The sequence below is a fragment of the Benincasa hispida genome, chromosome 1, assembly GCF_027475165.1.
Source record: "Benincasa hispida cultivar pf3 chromosome 1, pf3_genome.v1.1, whole genome shotgun sequence".
Classification (NCBI taxonomy): domain Eukaryota; kingdom Viridiplantae; phylum Streptophyta; class Magnoliopsida; order Cucurbitales; family Cucurbitaceae; genus Benincasa; species Benincasa hispida.
The window spans coordinates 20,678,030-20,701,359 of record NC_143478.1 but is presented as its reverse complement, the minus strand read 5'-3'; the positions used below and the strand labels follow the sequence as shown (position 1 = coordinate 20,701,359).

The 23,330-nt window shown below is 31.8% G+C and overlaps 3 protein-coding genes across 6 annotated transcripts; 2 read left to right on the top strand and 1 right to left on the bottom strand.

Moving 5' to 3' along the window:
- The first annotated feature begins 1,994 nt into the window (after positions 1–1,994).
- LOC120085041 (Protein kinase superfamily protein) lies at positions 1,995–6,472 on the top strand. Its single transcript, XM_039040875.2, has 5 exons — positions 1,995–2,674; positions 3,484–3,683; positions 3,757–3,946; positions 4,824–5,215; positions 5,312–6,472. Exons 1-5 carry the CDS (start codon positions 2,545–2,547, stop codon positions 5,936–5,938), a joined length of 1,539 nt encoding a protein of 512 aa, XP_038896803.2. The 5' UTR covers positions 1,995–2,544; the 3' UTR covers positions 5,939–6,472.
- A 2,592-nt stretch (positions 6,473–9,064) lies between these two features.
- LOC120067704 (alpha/beta-Hydrolases superfamily protein) lies at positions 9,065–13,776 on the top strand. Of its 4 annotated transcripts, XM_039019250.2 has the most exons (11): positions 9,065–9,323; positions 9,567–9,644; positions 9,785–9,870; positions 9,973–10,038; positions 10,205–10,252; positions 10,342–10,409; positions 10,842–10,914; positions 11,711–11,872; positions 12,196–12,390; positions 12,738–12,826; positions 13,275–13,776. In XM_039019250.2, the coding sequence occupies exons 2-11, from the start codon at positions 9,578–9,580 to the stop codon at positions 13,486–13,488; spliced, it is 1,068 nt and encodes a 355-aa protein (XP_038875178.2). In that variant the 5' UTR covers positions 9,065–9,323; positions 9,567–9,577; the 3' UTR covers positions 13,489–13,776. The 4 variants fall into 4 exon arrangements, with proteins under 4 accessions (XP_038875178.2, XP_090174546.1, XP_090174544.1 ...); XM_090318420.1 differs by lacking the exon at positions 9,567–9,644 and having other exon boundaries at positions 9,117–9,323; XM_090318418.1 differs by lacking the exon at positions 12,196–12,390 and having other exon boundaries at positions 9,117–9,323.
- Positions 13,777–16,245: 2,469 nt separating this feature from the next.
- LOC120089077 (uncharacterized) lies at positions 16,246–19,792 on the bottom strand. The gene is made up of 3 exons (XM_039046504.2): positions 18,688–19,792; positions 17,592–17,713; positions 16,246–16,550 (listed from the first exon to the last, which is right to left on the bottom strand). Exons 1-3 carry the CDS (start codon positions 19,463–19,465, stop codon positions 16,458–16,460), a joined length of 993 nt encoding a protein of 330 aa, XP_038902432.1. The 5' UTR covers positions 19,466–19,792; the 3' UTR covers positions 16,246–16,457.
- Positions 19,793–23,330: the final 3,538 nt, after the last annotated feature.

The following is a 23,330-nucleotide window of genomic DNA, read 5'->3' as shown; positions in this document are numbered from 1 at the left end:
AAGAGACAAATCTCTAATTGCTTGATTATAATTTAAGATATGACATTCTAGTAATAATAATAAATTATTTATACATGCAAAAAATTAATGTAAATTAAACATAAGTCACTTTCCAAATCTAAGTATTTTCAATATAATAATGTTAGGGATGGAGTGACTATATTCAAACTACAATATCCATAAACGTTGTTATATATATATATATATATGTATGTATATCGACAACTAAAACTATATCCTAGTCAACTCAAACAACCACCATAACAATATATAATTGGATAATGTTAATTGAGAAATCAATGAACCAATAAGCGTCTTAAAATTTTAGGATTTTTTTTAAGAAATAAAAAAATTTATCAATTTAAACTCTAAAATTTTAATAATTGTATCAACCTCTCCTACAAAGTTAATTTAAAAAATATAGTGCGAAACATATAATTACTCCAAAATCAAACCTCTAAATCGTGACAAGTGAATCAATTTAGACACCTTATTAAGATTATATTTGAAAATCGTCCATGCATTCAAATCTTATATGTGTGTATGTCGGAGTAATAAACTAGACTATTAATTAGATTTTTAGTTTTTTCAAACAACTTCAAAATTTAAGAGAGATTTTTTGGAAATCAGTTTAAGAGAACAAATAAAACTTGTGCAAATTAGAGGCATAATTGAAAACTCCCTCCAAAGTTTGAAGTATGTATGTGTGTATATAGCTGAACCAACTGCAAAATGATGCATCTTCTAAGCTATGGCCACATAAAAAAAATACATATATTTGACTTGACTGAAAGATTAAAAAAAGTCCTTAAAAGATGTATGGTTAAAATATCATTGGAGTCTTTCTATGTTGGAGTTTGTGCAAATTTAATCTATATATTTTTAATAAATCTTAAATTTAGTCTATATCACTAATATTTTTTTTTTCAAAAACTTATTGTTACTTATCCGAATTCTTAATCTAAAATTTGAAAATATATTCTCATATAGGGATTTTCCTATATGGGAACAATTGTTATTATTTAGTCAATTTTGATAAAAATTAACTTCAAGAGACTAGTCAAAGTAAGCTTAACTCAAATATAATTAACATGACTTTCCACCTTAGAGGTTGTAGGTTTGATTCTCCATTCCCACCGTTGTTGTATTAAAAATTTATTGAGAAACTAAGGGACGTTCGGAGCAAAGGATTGGTTATTATAGTTGGGTTATAATAGTTTGTGTTTGGGATATAAATTATTTTAGGTCAAGTTATAATAATATGTGTTTGAGATGTAAACCATTTTAGTTTAAGAATGAAATAGTAAATACTGTGTCAAAGAATAATAATAATAAAAAAGACGAATGTAAAATAGTAAAAACTATAGCAAATAGTAAATACTGTAGTAAATGAAAGTTTTGAAATAGTGTTGACTATAAATAATTGAGGACTACAAAATAGTATTTACCGTAGCAAGAGGTGGTTAGTCTTAAGATAGTCCTTACCCCAAACGGCCCATAAATTTAAGATATATTGAAAGTACGAAAATCAAAAGTTGGATATTTGAAAGTAATTGGACAAAAATTGAACGAACTATTTTTTTAAGAGAGAAAAGTCATGTCAATTATCATTGAGCTAGATTTACTTTAGCAACAAACTCTAAAATACAAGAACCAATGTGTTATTATATAGAGCTATTTTCAAATAATAGTAAAATATCATAGTCTATCCCAAATAGATTATGATATTTTAGTATTATTTATAAATATTTTAAAGAGTTTTATCATTTAAAATGAAATTTCTATTATATATAATATTATAATATAGGAAAGCCACAAATCGAAATAGTGTTACAATTGGATAATAAGAAGGCAATAAAATGAGATTTAAAACATGTGCTTAAGAATGTCCATCACAAATGTGGGAGAGAGGGAGCACATTCCCCTCCACTGTGGGGCCCACTCCCTCCGACCGCGATCATTATTATTACCAATCCCTTCTGCCACACTGGCCGTAATTTTTTTTTTTCCCTCTTTTCTTCTTTTTCATCCAAAGGTAGAAATTAAAAATTAATTTCCAATGGATTTGCAACTAAGAAATTAATTGCACCCAGATTTGGTCTTTCAAAATTCAATACTCCCCATATAAATATCTTATTTTCTACTTAATCGACTGTCTTTTTTTTTTTTTTTTCTTCCTCTTTTCAAAATTTAAAATTTAAAAAAAAAAAAAGGTTTTCACATTCACATTCCTTTTTCTTTACCTTGCTACTCTTCCACGACGTCAGTTTCTTCGATTTGGTGATCTGCTTCTCGGGCATGTTGGCCGCGATCTTTTCCTTTAATGGCCACCCAGAATTCTGAAGCGAGAAAGCGAGGAAGAGAAAGGATGTTGATGGAAATTTGGAGATGGGTTTGTCTAAAAAGTTGAGGAAGAGGGCCAATTTTAGGGGTTGGATGATTATGAATCGTTTAAGTTAAATTTGGCCCTGTAATTGGGTTCGTTCGAGTGGATTTTCTTTGGATTTTTTTTTTTTTTTTTTTTTGCTTGTTTTTCACTTGATTATGGGTGGGTGTTTTCCTTGTTTTGGATCCTCCGATGAAGATGGTAATGGTGTGAAGGAAGCTACTAAGAAGGATTCAGCTAAGGATGGCTCCACCGCTCAGTCTCACCATGTTACCAGAGTGAGCTCAGGTGATTTAATCAATGGTGGACTCTTCATTTTTTGGGCTTAATTCTGTATGGTTTTGTTTCTTTTCCTTGTTAATAGAGCTATGGCTTCCTTCAACTCTGGCAATTTTTGGTGGTTCATCGAGTTTTCGTTGTTGATAGGTTTTTCGGAGAAATTTTGTGTCGTTTTGATCTGAAGAATTGAATGGCGTTTCGTTTTCCTTTTGAATTGGGTTTGTGTTTTTGGGACCCTACTTGTCTTTGTGCGGTTTTGTTAACTTCCTCATCGTGTTCTCTGTGGTAATTTCTGGTTTCTTCTTAACTGAGGATGGCTTTGGGATATGTGTTCAATTCAACTGGTTTAGATTAGTGATGTTTTGTGAAGCTTTTGACTCTGTTGGAGGGAATTGTATGGACTAGGTAGTGTCTTTCATGGAAATGCTTAAAGCTCTCTAAAGGGCAAAATGTATGTTCATTTGTCAGTTGGATAAGCTTATTTAACGCAGTCATCACTATTTTTAACAATTCACAATTTCACAACACCATGAATTGTTTTTATTTTAAGAAATGAAAATGTCAAATTCAGTAGACTTATGTGAACCATGTCATAGAGTTATGCTATAATCTGCATCTGGTGATTTTGTCAAATTAGTTTGTAGGATGCAAACAACATTGAAGTATATGGATTCATTTGGAATTTAACTTCCTATATTCTTTTGTTTGTTTCTAGAAATGGGATTTATACTTTGCTAAATATTAGCATGTTTATGAATTTTAGTACATTATTATGGTTGATACGAACCGTACAACGTCTAAGTTGCTAGTTTTCACAGATAAATCGAAGTCACGGAGTGTATCTGATGCTAAGAAGGAACCAACTGTTCAAAAGGATGGAACAACAGCACATATTGCAGCCCAAACATTTACATTTCGGGAGCTTGCTATGGCCACAAAGAACTTTAGATCAGAATGCTTGCTGGGAGAAGGGGGATTTGGAAGGGTTTACAAAGGACGCTTGGAGAGCACAGGACAGGTTAGGTAATACTTTCTCGCAAATTTATAACATGAATATGTAAGTTCTGAATGATTACGCTTATAATATGCAGGTAGTGGCTGTGAAGCAGCTTGACCGTAATGGTCTTCAAGGAAATCGTGAATTTTTGGTGGAGGTTCTAATGCTTAGCCTGTTACATCACCCAAATCTTGTTAACTTGATAGGCTATTGTGCTGATGGGGATCAACGTCTTCTTGTTTATGAGTTTATGCCGTTGGGTTCATTGGAAGATCATTTGCATGGTTCGATATCTACCCTTCCTTTTTTCTTTTCATCTTGTGGAAGGAACAAATCTTTAAGTTCCAATTCTGAAAGCATCTAATCCACATATTCCTGAAGTAGTATATTACCAATGTGCTGTTTTGGAGGTTATGGCACAAATCTTTAAGTTTCAATTCTGAAAGCATCGTCTGATCCACATATTCCTGATGTAGTATATTCCGATGTGGTGTTTTGGAGGTTATTTTTCTGATGTGCTAGCTCGTTTGTAAGTTATATCAATTATTCTTGATGTCTTGATTTCATTTGGCAAGTTAGATAGAGTTGGTAGTTATAAGTAGAGTGAGAGTGGGGAGTCGGCAACAAGCAAATTTTGGGGATAGTCATCTTGAGAGCACCGAATCTCTCAAATGCTTCAATTTATACATCCTTTGTTCTATTTTGAAGATAATTTGTCTTGTGTTGGGTTCCCATCATATTTTTAAGATATAGTTATCAATTGGGATTTCTCTCATTGAAAGGCATCTGATTCAGAATCAGAAGCTACAAAAGTGGTTCACGATAATGCTGTTTGATCATTAATTTAAGAGTTATAGTCTCTGATGTGTCACTCAAAGTCCGATTTTGTTATGTGTGTATATATTTACTGTTTGAAGTGACAAATGATTGACTGCCAGTGCATTGTGGCAATGCAGCTAGGCCACAAGCCAGCAATTCATGATGTTCAAAACACTGACTCGGTTGTTGCCCTTTCTTGGTTTTGTAATCTTAGGATTGTTTCGCATGTGTTAATTTCGGCTAAATTTTTACAAATCTTGCGTTCTCCTGAAATTTTAGCATTCAGCCATCAATTTGTATTCTTTAACACCTTTCTGATTACCTTTTATACCTGTTTTTCAGATCTTCCGCCAGATAAGGAGCCCTTGGACTGGAATACTAGAATGAAGATCGCAGCTGGTGCTGCAAAAGGATTGGAATATTTGCATGACAAAGCAAACCCCCCTGTTATATATCGAGACTTGAAGTCGTCGAATATTCTTCTTGATGAGGGCTATCACCCCAAGCTGTCAGATTTCGGTCTAGCAAAACTGGGTCCAGTTGGTGATAAGACTCATGTCTCGACGAGAGTGATGGGAACATATGGTTACTGTGCTCCAGAGTATGCTATGACTGGCCAACTCACTCTCAAATCGGATGTATATAGTTTTGGAGTTGTCTTTTTAGAACTTATCACGGGGCGCAAGGCAATTGATAATACCAGAGGTCCAGGGGAGCATAATCTTGTCGCATGGGTAAGTATGCTCGACTCTTTTCTTTATCGATTTCATTCTTTGTGCATTTCTGTTTATATTAATTACTCAAGCCTTTTGCTTTCAAATGGTATACAGGCTCGGCCACTTTTTAAAGATCGCCGGAAGTTCCCTAAGATGGCTGATCCACTACTACAAGGTCGATATCCCATGCGGGGACTTTATCAAGCATTGGCAGTTGCAGCAATGTGTTTGCAGGAACAGGCTGCAACAAGACCTCTAATAGGGGACGTTGTTACTGCTTTGACGTATTTAGCTTCCCAAACTTATGATCCTAATGCAGCTGCTTCTCAAAGCAATCGAATGGGTGGATCTACTCCACGAGCCCGAGATGAACGGAGAGGTTTTCCAGATGGACTGGATAGCCCTGATGAACGTGGACGAGGACGTGGTTCCCCATCGAACTACAGAAACTCACCTGATTACCGAAAGAAAGACCTCCATAGGGAATTGAATTGTGGAGGTACAGAGCTGAGCAAAATTGACACTGGAGGCGGATCTGGTCGAAAATGGGGATTGGATGAGCTAGAGCGACAAGAATCTCAGCGAGACAGTCCTGTATATACTGGGAGAGCAAGGGAAACACCAAGGAACCGCGACCTAAACAGAGAACGTGCAGTTGCAGAAGCAAAAGTGTGGGGTGAAAACTGGAGAGAGAGAAAGCGGGCAAATGCACAAGGCAGCTTTGACGGTTCACAAGAATGAAAGAAAAGAAGCTCGAAGTTCCTTGTCACATTTTGCTTGATCTTCTGATAGGAAATGAAGTTGCAAGTGCCTACTAGACTACAGGTAAAAATTGCAGGAAGAAGACGAAGGAAAGATTCAGATTACAAAACTACAGGTACTTCCATTTGCAAGTCCAACCCAGAAAATAAAATTTTTTTCTAGTATCAATTGCATCCAAGTTTTACTGTTCTTGCTGGTGGTTCTTCTATGAGTGTGGAAAACAATGGTGAGGTAAAGGAAGAGGGAGAATGGTAATCGAATCAAGGTGTCGAGCTTAGGTTGGTCGGTCGGTTCCTGGTTGAACCATGTAAATTTTGGAGGTGTCTGAAATTTCATGGTGAGGATGGGAATGAATATTGGAAAAAGTAGTGAGTTTGGTGTGGGGTTTCCATTGTTACTTATGGCTATTAGTTCAGTTCTTTCTTCTTAGTCCTACAAATCCCTTTCATATATGGATTCTCTCTGAGTCACAGTTGGTCATGCTTTCGGCTATACACAAAGGTTTGTTGTTCATTCTCTCCCTCTCTCTTTCCTCCTTCTCTTTCATCTTTCTTCGTGTGTGTTTTGTTAACTCGCGAAATCTCGAGAAATTATTCGAGGAGGTTAGAACAATGTGACTGGTACTTTTATATCGTTGGATGTACATTAAAAATTATAAATTGTATTTTGAACTTGTATCAAATAGTAGGAGACACGTAGTTCAAAGTTCCAAACCTACATCCAACGGTTATTAGGCACAGATACATTGTGGTGGCCACATACAATAATTTTTCTTCTTTTTTGCCTCCGCTGGAGAAATTAGTGAAGGAGGTTGAAACAATGTGGTTGGTATTTTTAAACTGTTAGATGTATGAATTTCTCTCCCCAAAATTATTGGCGGAAGCTGACAGAATGTGGTTGGTATTTCTAAACGGTTGATTGTATATGGAGAGGATTTTGATTTCAAACAGCCATCCCATGTTTATTAGGGGCAACTATGCTGGTAGCCAAATACAATGATTTTTCTTCCATTTAGTTAAGTAAATTCTTGGAGTAAAGTACTCTAGTTTCTCTCTTTGTTGGTTTGAATTAACTTTCTAAGTATTTTAAAAGTAGTTTTAAGCACTTTTCAAAATTCAAATAGATGTTTAATTGAATACGAGAGAAAAAGAGAAAAATAGTAATGATTATTTTATTTTTAGAACCTACTTTGGTCTACTAGCCATTTGTAATATATGTGTACACTTTTTAAATAGTAATTAAATTATAATAAAATAAACATTGTTGGGAAAGAAAGAAAAAAAAAAAAACTCACATTTCTAATTTTTCTTTTTGAAATTTGGTTAAGAATTTTAAATTGTTTATTATGGGTAAAATACACGTGTGAATGACTATTTGGTGAATGGGCTCTTGTTTAATATTTTTAGGGAGAATTTTTAAAAATAGAAAAATAAGAGAAATTATTTATACAAAATAGCAAAAATTAATTTTTTTTTTTTTTATAGAGGTTGATCTTATGATAGAAGTTTGACATTTTTTCTATTTGTGAAAATTTTTCTATTTTTAAATTATTGATGTGATTAAAAGAATTTTATTGATAAATGATATCAAATTCCCTTTTTTTTTCCCAAAAATTATATCTATGGGATATTCTGAGAATATCAGAGTAATTTTAAATTATTTCCCCCTTAAAATAGAATGGAGAAACTTCTTTTTAAGAGGATCTTTTGGAGATGCCTGGAATAAAATAAAAACTGTGGGATAAAATGCACATTTCATATGATCTATCTATGTTCACATGTATGAGTTAAATGACAAGCTTAGATCCTTCCATTTTTAAAAATATAATTTTATGTTTAATGGATCTTTGAAAATTTTGAAAATTTTAAAAATTAATTGATCTATTAAATATAAAATTGTATTTTATGTCGAATAAGAATGTAAACTTTCAATTTTGTATCTAATATATTGAGTATTAAAAAATATCAAAGTCAATTAATTAAATTTGCAAAATTAAAAGTTTGGGATTAAATAGACTAGATACATAACTCAAAGTTTATAGATTAGAATTAAACTTTATATAGGAAAAATACTTGGATGTATTTGCATGTTCTTTGTGCAGCAGCCCGACTAACACCCATTTTTGTGCAATAGACCAACCAAGTGACCAATAATAAGTTGTCGTGTGGCAAATAAAAATTTTCATTTTTTTCATTTTTTTTTTTTTTTTGAAAAGATGGATGGAGATGGGTTGCACAAGTATTCTTTCTCTATGTTTATACATTTAATTCAATAATATGCGAGAGTTGAAAATTCAAATCTTTGACAAATGACAACATATGTAATACCCCATTTACGGGCGGAGTTAGTATGGGTCTGGGGATTGAGTCCTTCCCAACTTTATGTTCTTTATATATATATATATAACTGGTATAGTATCAAAACTATTAACTAGGCTAGCGGTAAATCTATTTTTTAGTCCTCTCTAAACCTAAATTCAATCCCCACTCATTACTTTTATTTTTACTAAATTATATAAAGCTTTCCATCAACAAAATTTCTAGATCTACCACGGACCCTATTCAACTATATTTAAATTGACATATTAAATCATGTATACCTACACAATGCCATTTACCTTTTTTCCTCTAAGAAAGGTTATGATAAGTGTAGATTGTAGCACACCAATTTCACATTTTCAATAGAATTATTAATTATTTCAATATTTTATATCAAACATTGTTTTATTGCTTAACCTGAGCATAATCCAACTCACTGATGCATATATCTTAGCTAAAATCATATTGAACTAAAAAAATTTAATGGTTTACTTAATTATATAATTAGTCTCTGATCTTGTAAAAGTAATAATAAATATTTTAGGTCATAATTGAAGGTTGAAATTAAAATTTAAAGTTTTCTCCTGCTTAAATCTTTAAATTAAAAAAAGATAATTATTTTTTTAAGAAAAAACATGATCGAAGATTCTTGAAATTGCTGCAACAAAAAAAAACCACAGAATTTTAAGAGGAGGCAGAGTGTATTCAATCCATCGTAGAATCAGCTAGCTCAAACTCGATGCAAAAGCGTAAATAAACTCATAAGCCAGGGCATTTTCGGTAATCTAAAATATCATTTTTAACTTTACGTAAATCACCGGCTTCTTAAGTCGTTTTCCGTCATTCTCCTGCTTCGTTAAACTTTGTCCGTTTGTTGCAGAAAATTTCCCTTTCCTTCTCCGGCAAGGACTGATTGCACTTGCTTAGGTCCTTCGACACGCACCATTCCTCTTTCCTTGATTCAAGTCGGTGCCGTCGTTGGTAGTTGAACGTTGCGATCATCGACACAACCGCCGAATCGCCGGGCTGCTTTTCTCCTTTTCCAAGTTCGTTCGCTTTCATAGTTCTTTTTTCCCTTTTTATAATTCTTCTTTATTTCGATTAGTTTTCCTGTTTGTGGAATGTGATTCTGATTTTGTGAGTTGAATTCGATTGCTGCAAATTGACGTTCGAATTTCGATTGCTCCTTCCTCGGCGTTAGAGGCACTGATGATTCTCCTTTTAATCGCCTTGCACTTTCTTTGCGTGTTTTGATTTTTTTTTTTTTTTTTAAATCATGACTCGTTTAGTTTTCTGGACTATGGAGAGGCATAGATGGTTGACAGTGGTGATTTTTGCTTGCCTGATCGTTTTTTCCGTCGGAAGGGGTAATACGTTTAACTTGTTTGGTTTTTGTTTGTTGTTTTGATTTTAAGTATCGAAACACAGTGTGCATGTTGTTCGTTTATTTTTGTTCGGTGAAAACATCGAGTTCGTCTAATATTGTCCTTGAATTCCTCAAATTCAGAGTTCAGATTTAACCACAAGCGCAGCGGTGATGCTATTTCCTTTAACCACACTCTTGCCGAAATCTTGGTGGAGTATGCTTCTGCGGTATGCTTTTGTCTTTTAATTCCTGGAGATACTCGTGTTCTTCATGTTATGTGCTGCTTATAGTTGCGTCACTCGCTTGAATTGAGCAATTTGTGATTGCAGGCATACATATCTGATTTAACGGAACTGTTTACTTGGACATGCACAAGATGCGATGGCCTGACTCAGGTACTTAGGTAATCTGATGATGATATTAATTGGATGTGGACACATACTAAATATTTAACTCTTTGATAGTTAAAATTTATATGTGTCGACTGTTGAGGCAGTTGACTTTATTTGTATTCTTTTAGCCAAAATAATCAGCAGCTATGCTTATTTTCAATGGAAACAGGGGTTTGAAGTTATAGAACTGGTTGTTGATGTCCAGCACTGCCTACAGGTATATTTCATTGGATGGTTTTTAGGCCTATACTAATCGAGTTTGGTTGCCATTTATTGTTGTGATATTATTTTTGTTCTTTACTGCAGGCATATGTCGGAGTAGCAGAGAGTCTTAATGCTGTCATTATTGCTTTTAGAGGAACTCAAGAAAACAGGTGAGTGAATACAGGTTTTCAGGGTGAAAATTTTCATTTACATGAGTTTATTTTTCTTCACTAGTGGACTAATAGCTTCCTTTTTCTTGTGATATCAAACTTTCGCATTTTGCAATTGAGAAAATGGAAAACAATTTTCCAGTCTAAAGTATCAGTATACATGAGTGATGCACCGATTTATTTTTGTGGTTTATGATAATACTTTTGTCCTTTGACAATTTGACCTTGCAAACTATTGATCAACCATGACAAAATTTCTGAAAATCATGCCACTGAAGTTATGCTTTTCTGTAACCATGCCCATGCTTTCTATTTTATGAAACCAGTTAATCAAATCATTTGTTGACTAGGACTAGATAAATAAAACATCTGATGTTGGGGGTTGTTGATGGCTATATTGACTCTACTCTATACATTTAACTTTATTTACAGCATACAGAACTGGATTGAAGACCTATACTGGAAGCAGCTTGACCTGATGTACCCTGGCATGCCGGATGCAATGGTGTGTATTCTGAAAAGTTTCTGCTAACTGTTATTTAGTATGTAGTAGAGGTAAAGTTACTCAACTTACTCCTGATCGTGAATGCAATCCTATCTAAATTGAATACTCTAGGAGCTTAAATAGGTTCTTAGTTCTTTTCATAAGACGTCGAAAGGTCGAAAAGATTGTAGGTCTTCCAACTCTAATTCTTCCTCTGCTTGCTTAAATCCTTATCTATGATAATATAAAAGAAGGATTGCACTGGGTAAAGTTGCTTCTAGTGCATGTTTAAATCCTCAAGATTTGATTGTTGGATGTTATGTCTTTATATCATATTGATTATTGAAGGATTAACCAAGCACGAGGAGTGTGGAGAGATGGACTTAGGTTAGAGTTTTAAACGACAACAAATTGAAGAGTATAGAGTTGCAGCCATGGAGTCTGTTTGAAGTCCTACAAAAAGATATAGGAACCTAACTGAGCTTCTAAAATATTTAATAGTCCATGATCAGAATTCAGGAGTAACAAACTGCACTAAGGAGGAGTTGGAAAATTTAACACGTAATTTTCTCTTTTTATTAACTTTTAGTTTTTTTTAATTAGCCTTCTATTTATATAGTTATGTTTCTTAGTTCTTATTTGACTTTCATTAATTAATATATTTTCTAGATAAAATTTGGTTCTTTTAATTACGGTACGCCAAATAGGATTTGGACCGCAGTCCTTGATGAGACTCTTTATCTCATTATTTTTACCAGAACTCAGTGTTGTGCAGTTAGAGAGAAAAGCAATAACTTCCATTCTTGTCTTACCTCAGGTGCACCACGGGTTTTATTATGCTTATCACAATACAACGATACGCCCTGCGATATTAAGTGCTGTTGATAGAGCCAGGAAGTTCTATGGTAACCTTGACATCATGGTGACTGGACATTCAATGGGAGGGGCAATGGCAGCATTTTGTGGCCTTGATCTTGCAGTAAGTGATGTTGGATTCTTCCTTCCTTGATAACTGTGATAATTGTTGTCGTGCTTTTTCTGAAAGATATATTGGCCAAAGGTGCTAGACATTTAACAATCTTACTATTTGCATGAATGGTCAATATACTGAAATTAAAGTTAAAAATATATTTCGACTGCCTGTGTTGCACTTGAACATTTTTTATAAGGGTGCTTGAACATTCTTGTTATCAATACTTTAGTATCTTAAGGAGATATGAATTTTTTTGTGTTAGGTAATTATTTAGATCCTCTTGTTTAGTGGATGGATGCATACACTGAGGATTTTCTAATTCATTACAGGTTAACTACAATTCCCAGAATGTCCAGGTTATGACATTTGGACAGCCTCGTATTGGCAATGCTGTATTTGCATCTTACTATAGCAATATAGTGCCAAATACATTTCGAGTTACAAATGGAAATGATGTTGTTCCCCATTTGCCTCCATTTTATACTTATTTTCCTAAAAAGACATATCGCCATTTTCCTAGAGAGGTATGCCTCTTTGATATCAAACAATATTTCTCAATTTTAACTGTTAAATGAGGGTTGTAAAAGTAAATATATCTTTTGAGAAATTGTTTGTCCATACCCTCAGAAATCCGACTCTGGTAAAAATATTTGGTTGATTGCAATTGTCAAGCAGAGAGAGGGAGGAAAAAATAAAATAAAGTAACCTCATATGCTTTTTTAGGGCATGCTATTGGTACTTGTACAATGTTTAATACCACTAACCCTAAAAGTTGTACACATTTCATTTCAGACCCAATTGGCAGAAGCATTACATTTTTTCTGCTAAGTTAGAGCCATTTCGTTAAGTTAAGAGTTCCAATTATCTGCAGGTTTGGCTGTATAACGTTGGATTTGGAAGTTTCGTTTATCAAGCTGAAAAGATTTGTGATGGTTCTGGTGAAGACCCATCCTGTAGCAGGTAATTCTTCTCTACTTGATCTAATGTTGATGAGAGGCATGCCTTATTTGTGGATTTATTCTGAAACTTGGTGCCTAATTTTTGAGCTATGAATTTTGAATCGTGAAAAATCTAGATCGAGTAATCTAAAAGTGCATAAACAATAAACATATTGCCAATGCCTGAGGAGGAGAATTAGGAGATAATTAGTATATTTCAGTTTAATATTTGTTTAGTTGTTAATTTAGATTAATTAGTGTTTAATTAATATTTTAGAATCAATTAGTTGATTGTTTTATTTCATTGTAAGACTATAAATAGTCACTTTAGAGTTGTAATAGGAAGCTTTTAGCAATATCATTTGAAATAGAATAATGTTCTTGACGAGTTTTCTCTCAACTAAGAGATGAACTTTCCTTGTTTGGTCATGGACTTGGCCTAATACTTTTAACCTGTTGCATCAATGCAGGTCTGTATCTGGGAAAAGTATTTCAGATCATTTGGTGTACTATGGTGTTGAGTTAAGTAGTCCGGCATGGAGGTCATGTAGATTTGTAATGGATCCTCCTCTGGCGGCATATGGAGCGACAGATCTGAACGGAAACCGAGTTTTCTCTAAAGTTCCTGGAATTTCTCTTATCAGACTGAACGAACAGTCGGTACTCAATGGCGAATCCTGGTAGCATTCATTCTATAATGCCATGCTTTTTCTTTCATAATAACCTTAAAAGAAGACAATGGAGGGGCCGGGTACCATGTGAATTCTATCAAATCTTGTTCAAGATTGCCAGTAAATGACTCTATCGATGTGGGGTTTTGGCCGGTAATTCAATATCCATCCTTGTAAATAACTTGCTTCCTTTATTTTGTACATATGAAAAAATGTATATTATTGAAGAATGTCCGAAGCATGTGTCTATACGCTGAAAATTGTTAGTTTTAATATAATGTAGATAGAGAGGTTACAATAAGATGCAATTTTGAATAGCATGAAAGAAACATTCATGTGTTTATATATTATTGTTATTGGTTGTTTTTGCTTTGAATTCTAATGCAGGGAACAGCCGAAGAGGATCAAAGCTCGTTTTATTATATGTTAATATGTTTTGGATTATGCACCAACCATAATAACGTCTGAATTTGAAATAACCTATAGAAACGAAATTTGAAGTTAGAATTAAAACTTCCAACCTCAAGGTGCAAGATTACATTCATTGATTTGCTTTGATAGTGTCTTAAAAACTTAAAAGGTATTTCAGTCGGTCTATTTGTTCAGGTGGCTTTTCAATTTTAGGTCATTGATTTGGTTTTTTGTAGGAGCCGGAGTGAATGGTAAAGTTTTCTTTAGCTCATCCCGTAAGGTAATAAATCAATGGTAATATGAAAGGGACCTCATTTGATTTCCTTTGGTAGTATTTACTTGTGTTGTGTCGTTATCCTTACCATTATCATTGTTGTTACTGTTCTAGAGGAAAAATTATGGATTTTTGACATTTTTACTGTAACCGTTACTATCTGATCTTCAGAGGTAACGATAATGGTGTGACAAAATTCATACTTATAAGTAAATGCGATAAAAAAACAATTTAATTACATTTGCGATTTAAGTTCATTACAACTAATTCATCAAGGAACTTTCATTATAATTATATCAATTTTTATTACGATTTGATAAATATGGCACAATTGTTGAGCAAATGGTTGAGTTTTGTTCAGCTAAGGTTATTAAAATTTGGTTTTGGTAAAAGTACAGTTTTAGTAGTTGAACTTTTGTACCTTAAAAAAAAAGAAAAAGTTGAATTTCTTGGGTTTCAAGTTAGTCCAGTAGGTTTTCAAACTTAATTTCACGTCTAACAAGGTTCTTAATTTTTTATTATTTTCTTTTGAGTTTATTCTACAGTTTTTTTTTTTTTTTTTTTTTTTCATGGACATGTTAGATATGAAAAAAGATGAACTGTAACACAGAAAAATATAGAAGAAGAATAAGGAAAAAGATGAACGGTAAAATAAAGAAAAACGACCATGATGCCAAAGTCAGAGATGGAGAACATAAGAATAGAGAAGTTTGAAGTTCGAGTTAGAGTTATAATGACGTATTTATAGAGAGTTTCCCGTTTGGCTAAGGTCGAACTTGGCCTTAATCGAGGTTGAACATCTTCTCGAAGCTACATTTTGGGTCCAAAGTGATCTCTTGGGTTGAGACATGTGAAAAGCATGCCCCGTTGGATATTTGGCAAGGCTCGATCTCGACCTTGGCTAAGAACACGCACACTTGCTAGGGCCCCTTTTTCTTAGCCCATTTTGGTCTTTAGTTGTTGCTTTGGCTCATATTACATTTTTTCTTTACTTTTTCATTTCTATTTGTATTAAATGTCAATGGCACCCTTTGATCCAAAATCACCCAAAATAATATTATATATCTTTTATAATTCATGAGACACATATGTTACTTTTTTTAACCGTCTTCCATAATAAAACTTATCAAATGGTAAAATTTGCAGTAGCTTTTTAAATATAAGGCTAAGATCTTACTCGAGTTTAATCTGTAATCGGATGAAATTAGCATTAAATTAGCATTGTAAAGTAAAGTTAATACAACTTGACAAAAAGTTTGCTTTTTTTTTTTTCACTTTAATTATTTATATTACTTACTTTACATTTAATTTATTAATGTTTTATTTGAGTACTGCCTTCTTTTTAGGAATGTCCATTTTTTTTACAAGGACGAGACTGGCAAGAAAACCCCCATTTAAGTGGGGGGAGCAGGAGAAAAAAACAAAAGAACTTTGACAGTTTGTTAATATTTTATTTAGAGTAATTATATTGGATAATTAAGTGTATACCAATATTTGTAAAGGCTTGCAAATATAGCAACATCTATCTGTGATAAACTCTATCGATGGTAGACTCCTACTAGTGCTGATAGACCCTATCATTGATATGGTCTATCACTGACAAACTTTGAAAGCAAAATCTAAATTTTGTTATATCTACAAATTTTGTTACATTGTGTCATATTTACAAATATTTTAAATCCGATTGTTATATTTGTAATTGTCATTTATTATTATTATATTATTATTCAATTTTAGTAATTAAACTTTCAATTGTCCAATTTTAGTCCACGTACTTTTAATAAATCTTAAAATCAGTCCCAATTGTTAGTTTATTATTTATTTTTATTATTATTTTTTTGTTATCTACTAGCATTTCTTTATAAATTTTGTAAACATATCCACATATTATATTTCTTTGAATGAAAATTATTATTATTATTATTTAATCAATTTAGTAAAAGATATATTTGAAGGGCTATATAAATATTAAAATTGAACAAATTTGAAAGTGATTCAAAATAGTATTTTAATCCATTATTATTTATGTAACAGTAGTTCAATTTTGCATAATATAGTGGAGTTAAGGAAAAAAAAAGGTAAAAATGAGTTAAAAATAGATTAATTAAGAGCCTCTCTTTTGAGTCAGTTTAAATCATTTTAACTTATTATTGAACCACCAGAGTTCTTATTTAGACAATAAAAGTGATCAACATTCTGTTATCTTTACAACATCATTAACAATTAATTGATTTATATATAGAAAGATATTAACTATTTTCTCCAATCATCTTTCAATTTGGCCTCAAAATCATTTATCAGTTAGCTGGCATTCCTTCTATTCCACTTTTTGGTGCTATTTTCTTTTCCTCTGCTGTTGAGTCCTTCACTCCCAAATCAACTGCATTTTCCTGCATTAACAACTCCTTTAAAAATATTGTTTTCTTAACTTTTTTTTTTAATATTTTAATTTTTACAACAAACATTAGGTAAAATGCACTGGATAATTGTGGTAAAGTTAAATTAATTATCAATTTAATCTCTAAATTTCGAGATTTATGTCTAAATTTATATTTTTGAAAGTTTAAATACCATATAGACACCAACGTCATATTTCTGAGATCAAGGTTTCATTCGGGATTGTTGTAGCGAAGTAATATAGTGTTTAGTAAATTTTAATTTCAAATTTTAAAAAAAAATTAATTATGATGTTTGATAAATTAATACTAAATTGATGTAATTTAGTTGTATAAACCAAAATAAGTTCATTGTTTTGATTATTTTCATATTGATAACAATATATTGTTTTAAAATTTTATAATTTTAATTTCAACTAATTTTATTTGACCTGAATTATTTGATAAAAGTAAGAAATAATGGTTATAAAAAATTGAATCAATTATAACTTGAAAATAGATAAGACAAAATATATTAACATGAAAGGTTATTATTATAATATGTTTATGTAATTGTTAATAAAGTAATAGATTTTTATTAAAGCAGAATCTAGAAGTTACTATCTATCAACTTTTACATGTTAGTTAAAATTTAAGAGTGATTCTGTTAGATTAATTAATAATTTGATTTATCAAAGAAGGTAGGTAGTTAAGATTTTTCCATAATCATAATTTAACTTTAGGCCTAAAAAAGTTTTCTTCAATAAATTTTCTCTTTTTTTTTAAAGGGATTAAAGTATACTTAAAAACTATTTTGAGTGATCGTCAAATACTCAAATTTCTTTAAAAAATGACTTATTTTTTCAATTAAACACGTGAAAAAGTATTCCAAACACTATTTATTTTAATAATGTTAATTTCTAATTATTCTTTCTTTTCTAATCAAAATTTTGTGCTTTTTTGAATAATAGTGTAAATAATGAACAATAATAACAACAATTAGAAGTTATTGTATCGATGTTTTTTGAGGATTGAAGTAAGTTTTCACTAGCAAACCTTGGGATCTTTCACATTCTTGTCCTCTAATGGAGTGGCTGAGCTTTGGGTTTCTTCAACTTTTGGAGCTGCAGCTTCTTCCTTCTTAGCTTGGGTTTCTTCTTTCAATTTCACTGCCTCTCCTGTCCACATAAATTACCTTTTTAGCGGTTCACAACTTATTTTTAATTGATTCAAGACTTTTACATCTTTGTGTGGGTAAAATGAAATAAGTCACTAATGTTATAATTAGTATTTTGGTTATAATTATACATCATAGACCACTTTCAGAGGTACTTATGAAATCATTAAGCTATTATGAAATTGCCACTTTCTCTAAATTTTCAAAAGCCTAAGCCTTTACCTATTTATTGTGCACAAAATCAAGTGTTGATAAGATAATTTTTAAAAATTTCAATTGAAGGGATAGTCGTTTTAAATGGTAAAATTGTTAGGAATATTTTCGAAATATAGTCAAATGTCATTATTTATCAATAGTGATAGATAATGATGATATTAATAGGCATTTATCGGCGTTTATAAATAATAGACAGTAATAATTTGTTGTATTTATAAATAAGTTGACTCATTATTTTATATTTGAAAACAGTTCATTGAAAGTTGAAGTACTTATTAGATATTTTTAATGTTTAATAATGTAGTAAACAATGCAATTAAATGTTTAGAGCCTATTCAAAACTTTAAAAAAATCTAGGCCAAGTTTGGTTTTTGAAAAATGTATTTATTTTATAATAATTATTTAAAAGGAATGATTAGTGCAACCTACTCACCTCTAATAACATCTTTTCTTTCTTTTACACAAAATAATAATAATTCATTTTTTTAAAATGACACATGACAATATGTTATTGGATATCAACAACACCCAAATATTTTTCATTCCTTAACCATAGTAAAATAAATGCTTGAATTTGTCAAATATAAAAATTTGTTTTTAAATTTGGTTTTGGATATTAAAAGTATTTGACAACAAAATTTAGAAAGCAATATATAAATTTAACTTGAAAGCTAATAGTCAAAAGTTGTAATTTAACTTATTTTTTAAAAGCCATTTTTATGAAAATAATTTGTTGCATTCTTTCAAAATTTTACGTACCATTTTGCTTCTCTACTTTGGGTTCTTCGGCCAACTGTTTTTCCTCCGCAGGTTTGTTTGCTTGTTCAACAGCGCCGCCGTCCTTCTTCTCTGTTTTCGTTTCTCCGACCAACTGCTTTTCCTCTACAAGTTTAATTCCCTGTTCGACTTCTCCGGTCAACGGTTTTTCTTCAACAGGTTTAATCTTCTGTTCTACTACAATTTCACCGGCCTCCTTCTCCTTCTCCTTCTCTGCTTTCGTTTCTCCGGCGACCTGTTTTTCAACAGAACCGCCATTATCTCCGCCCTCCTTCTCCTTCTTCTCACTATCACCGGTGGCCTCCTTCTCCTTCTTCTCACTATCACCGGTGACCTCCTTCTCCTTTCTCTCCTCTGTTTTCCCTCCCTCCGTCGCCACATTCTGAACCTCCGCCACAACGCTATCGATCTTCTCCTCCGATTCACTCTTCACAGCGCCATCGATCTTCTTCTCCGATTCAATCTTCACAGCGTCATGGATCTTCTTCTCCGATTTAATCTTCGCAGCGTCGTCATCGATCTTCTTCTCTTCTCGCTGCTCTATCTTATTCTCCGATTCAATCTTCACAGCGCTATCGACTTTTTCCTCATCGATTTTGTTCTGAGACGGAACCTTCAAATCAGCCACAGCCGCATCGGCGCTGCTCTTCGATCCATCAGCAGATTTGCGTCCGCTCTTAGATCGTCCGGCGATGGACTTCTTGCGGTGAAGGATGCCATCGGCGGTGGCGACAGCAAGCTTGGACTCTCCGCAACCCATTGATAGAGGGAAAATCGACGGAAGAGGAGGCGGAGGAGAAGAAGAAATTGGAAGGAAAAGGAAATAGATCTCTCCCGGATTCAGAACAGAGAGGGGAGAGATCGCGAAGAAGGAAGGAAGAAAATGGAAGCGGAAAGGTCTGATTCGTTGGTAGGATTGTTCGTAGTTTGTTTATAGTTATAATGAGAGGAATTTGGTTGGTTAGGGCATAATTCTCCATAGCCATTACAGACCCGTCTTTATCGCTGCTTTCAAGGTCGAAAATGGCGGATTTCTTCCAAAACCCTTCCATTTAAAACCAACCATCTCTCAACTTGAAAACCTTTCAAACACCCAAAATAAACCTCCTTTTCTTTTTCAATTTTTTTTTGGGTTAAATGACAAATTTAGCCTCTTCATAAGGCAGACAACGGGTTCGATTTTGGAGTCAAACAAAACTAATATTTTTTTTTTTTAAAGATATTGTAATTAAAGTGAGGGGTGGAGAAATCGAACCTTAGGTCTCGAGGTCGATAGTACAAGCATTCAATCGAGCTATGCTCTTGTTGGCACAAAACCAATAATTTTATAAAGAATGGATTCAAACAATGTCCAACAAAAAAAAAAAAAAGGATTAGTTTTTATTTGGTATGGTTTATTTTTTTTTTTTGGTTTTCAATTTTTTTATTTTTTATTAAAATTTTATTTATATTTCCACTCTTATTTTGAATATTTGTTCACTTGTTTTAAATTAAAATGGGTTTATTTTAAAAACGGTCTTGTAAGCAAGGTTTAAAATGTCTATGTTGACGAAAATGTTGAGGTTTTAATTTATAAATGTGAAATATCAATGTTGATGGATATCTCTGTAAAAATTGTAAATAAAGTATATTATAATTTTTAAATAAGTTAACATATTTATTATTAATTGTTATATTTACATTAGTGACATTTTCTTTTTTGTTCCTTATGTTTATAAGATTTTTCTTTAATAGATATAATGGAAATGTCAATTCATCATTTTGGACCCATACAAATGTAAAAATGTCGAGGTGTCAAAGGAAATTTAATATCATACTTATAAGTCAAACTAGTAAGAATTTAGTTTTTAAGCTTCAATTTATAATAATTTAGTCCATTTACCTTTAAATTTATAATAATTTTTAATGAGCTAGTACTTATCATTAAAATATTATTAAGATTTTATAAAAATTTTCACACATGTCTGGGATCAAATATTTTTATAAGTTATAAACACTAACCCGTTGCGTAATAAAAATTGATCTTAATTTTATAAAATTTCTTACAAAGGTATGGGATCAAAGTGTTTTTTAACATTGATTTTTGAGTTCAATAGGTCAGCAATTGCAGGAGTGGGAGATTGAACTACCGACCACATGCTAATATCACTAAGTCAAACTCACTTTAACGATATTTTTTTAATGGACAGACCTAGTATATAGAAAGTTTGGGTTTTATTGGATAATTTTTTTTTAATTTATATCTAATAGAATAATTAAATTTAAAACGATTTAATTTGTTAAGAATATATAATTAGACTCAAAATTGAACGTTAAAAGGCTGTAAAAAAGAACTTGTTCAATAGTCGGTAATTTAAATTTTTATAATGAACAAAATATAGATAAGATTCACTAATGTTTTTAGTAATTCTCCATCTCGTCCTTCATCTTTTAAAATTTTCAATTTGACATGTGATGTATAAAAAATTATCAATTAGATCCTTTATTTATAATTTTGTTTGGAGACGTTAATAATCATTGCCACTTACAATATTATTCGTTATTTGAGATTCAGCTCTTGTTTGTCTTAAAAATTTATGTCAATTTCAACATTTACTTAACCTATTAAAGTACGAATTAAGTTTACTTAACCTATTAAAGTACGAATTAAGTTTTTCATGGGGCTATTTTTAAATATATAAAAATGAATCAAAATATTTATCAAACATAATAAAATTTTAGAACTATAAAGGATAGATACCGATAGACACTGATAAACTTCTATCATTGTCTACCAATAACATTGTTAGACATTGATAGAAGTCTATCAGTGTCTATCAACGTCTATCATTCATAGTTCTGAAATTTTGCTATATTTTATAAATATTTTCAACAATTTTATCATTTGAAATAATTTCTCTTTTCCTACTACAATAATTTTCTTTTTTGACAATAAGGTTGCTAATAAAACTACACTATCTTTTGCAAAATTTAAACTAATTAATTCAATGAAAATTAATTGAATAAGCACCATAAAATTATTGGCAATACGTATATTTACTAAGCATATAATCAACTTAATTAAAGATTGGAGACGAAAAGACAAGATAATTTATCGTTAACATTTTCTCTATAGATATAATGTAAATGGATTCTTTTAACAGTAAATCAAGTTTATACTTTCAAATTTGTCTTAAAAAAATTTCTAATATAAATTAGGAGCGGTTGCAAATATAGCAATCAAACATAAAATATTAATAAATATAGCATAATGAAAAAAATTATAGATATAACAAAATTTAGATAGTCTATCAATTACAGACCATAACACTGGTAGGAGTCTATCAGTGATAGAACATATCGTTGGTAAAAGTCTATTAGCGATAGATCATATAATTGATACACTTCAATAACTTGGACATTTCCCAACACTGAAAGTCGTCGACATTAGTCCAAAAAACCGCCAACCAAATCTTTCTCGACAGACTGAAAATCGTCAGGAAAGCTCCGTTGGCGAAACCTTCCCCATCGGTATAAAAGTCGTGTTGTAGGGCAAAAAAGTTATCTCGACGGATAGAGGATAGCCCTAAACAATCATCGGGATAAGCGGCCAAACCCCGACGGTCCTAATTTATAAAGACCGTCGGGAGCTAAAACTTAGCCCGACGGTACAAAGATATCGTTGGGATAAATAAATATCTCCCAACGGTGACAAATTTGTCTGTTTCCATCGTCGGTGATAATTTATAAAGACCGTTGGGATAAGCGGCCTTGCCTAGACGGTGTGTTTCCATCGTCGAAATTTAATGGCTTTTCTCGACCCCTGGACCGTTGGGGGATGGTTTATTGGAGTCGGGAAAAGGTGAAACACATAAAATTATTCTTTTTCCCGACCCCTTGTATTGTCGAGATTATATATTTAACCGTTGAAATTAACTTTTTTTTTTTAATTTTCTATATCTAAATCTTTTTTTTTTTTCAAATGTCATACCTATTTGAATCTTACAAATATCAAACAAACTAAAATAAAATTTGCCAAAATCAAGTCTATGTCTACAATAGTAAATAATATATAGAAAACATGTTTGAATCTCAAGAGTTTGTCAAGTAAACAACTTACTAATACTATTCATCTTAAATATACCATAACATCCACAATTCCTTAACTCCAAAATAAGATTACATGATAACAAACTACCTATAAAACACAATTCTACCACCTAACTACGCTTGTCAACATCTTCAACATAAATCTCGAAATACCTACAAAATACAAATTTAAATAAGTTTAATGCTCAATATACCATATACCAATCTAAAAATGAATATAGAATTTAAAACTCAACTAAGAATATTAATGAATTGAAACAAACCAACTCAAACTTGTATATTTCAATCTCAAACTCAATATAGAACTTAAAACCCAATTTAAATTTAATCATAATTATACATTTACCCCTATACCAACTTTAAAACCAATATTCACATTAACAAATAAAACCCACTTTAATTTCAAACCAACCCGTATTTATACATTTTAAACTCAAACTCAATATACAAATAACAATCTCAACATAATTAGACAATCACTCATGTTCCCTCCCCCAACTTATTTTAACCACATACTTAATATAGCATATACGCGT

Excerpts from the sequence above, each read along its gene's own strand:
- LOC120089077 (XM_039046504.2), bottom strand. The coding sequence starts at position 19,465 with ATGGGTTGCGGAGAGTCCAAGCTTGCTGTCGCCACCGCCGATGGCATC. Across the intron at positions 17,714-18,687 it reads CAAAGTAGAGAAGCAAAATG|GAGAGGCAGTGAAATTGAAA; the intron begins GTACGTAAAATT and ends TTATGTGGACAG. Across the intron at positions 16,551-17,591 it reads AGAATGTGAAAGATCCCAAG|GAAAATGCAGTTGATTTGGG; the intron begins GTTTGCTAGTGA and ends TTGTTAATGCAG.
- LOC120085041 (XM_039040875.2), top strand. The coding sequence starts at position 2,545 with ATGGGTGGGTGTTTTCCTTGTTTTGGATCCTCCGATGAAGATGGTAAT. Across the intron at positions 3,947-4,823 it reads ATTGGAAGATCATTTGCATG|ATCTTCCGCCAGATAAGGAG; the intron begins GTTCGATATCTA and ends CCTGTTTTTCAG. Across the intron at positions 5,216-5,311 it reads AGCATAATCTTGTCGCATGG|GCTCGGCCACTTTTTAAAGA; the intron begins GTAAGTATGCTC and ends AATGGTATACAG.
- LOC120067704 (XM_039019250.2), top strand. The coding sequence starts at position 9,578 with ATGGAGAGGCATAGATGGTTGACAGTGGTGATTTTTGCTTGCCTGATC. Across the intron at positions 9,645-9,784 it reads CGTTTTTTCCGTCGGAAGGG|AGTTCAGATTTAACCACAAG; the intron begins GTAATACGTTTA and ends CCTCAAATTCAG. Across the intron at positions 10,915-11,710 it reads CTGGCATGCCGGATGCAATG|GTGCACCACGGGTTTTATTA; the intron begins GTGTGTATTCTG and ends GTCTTACCTCAG.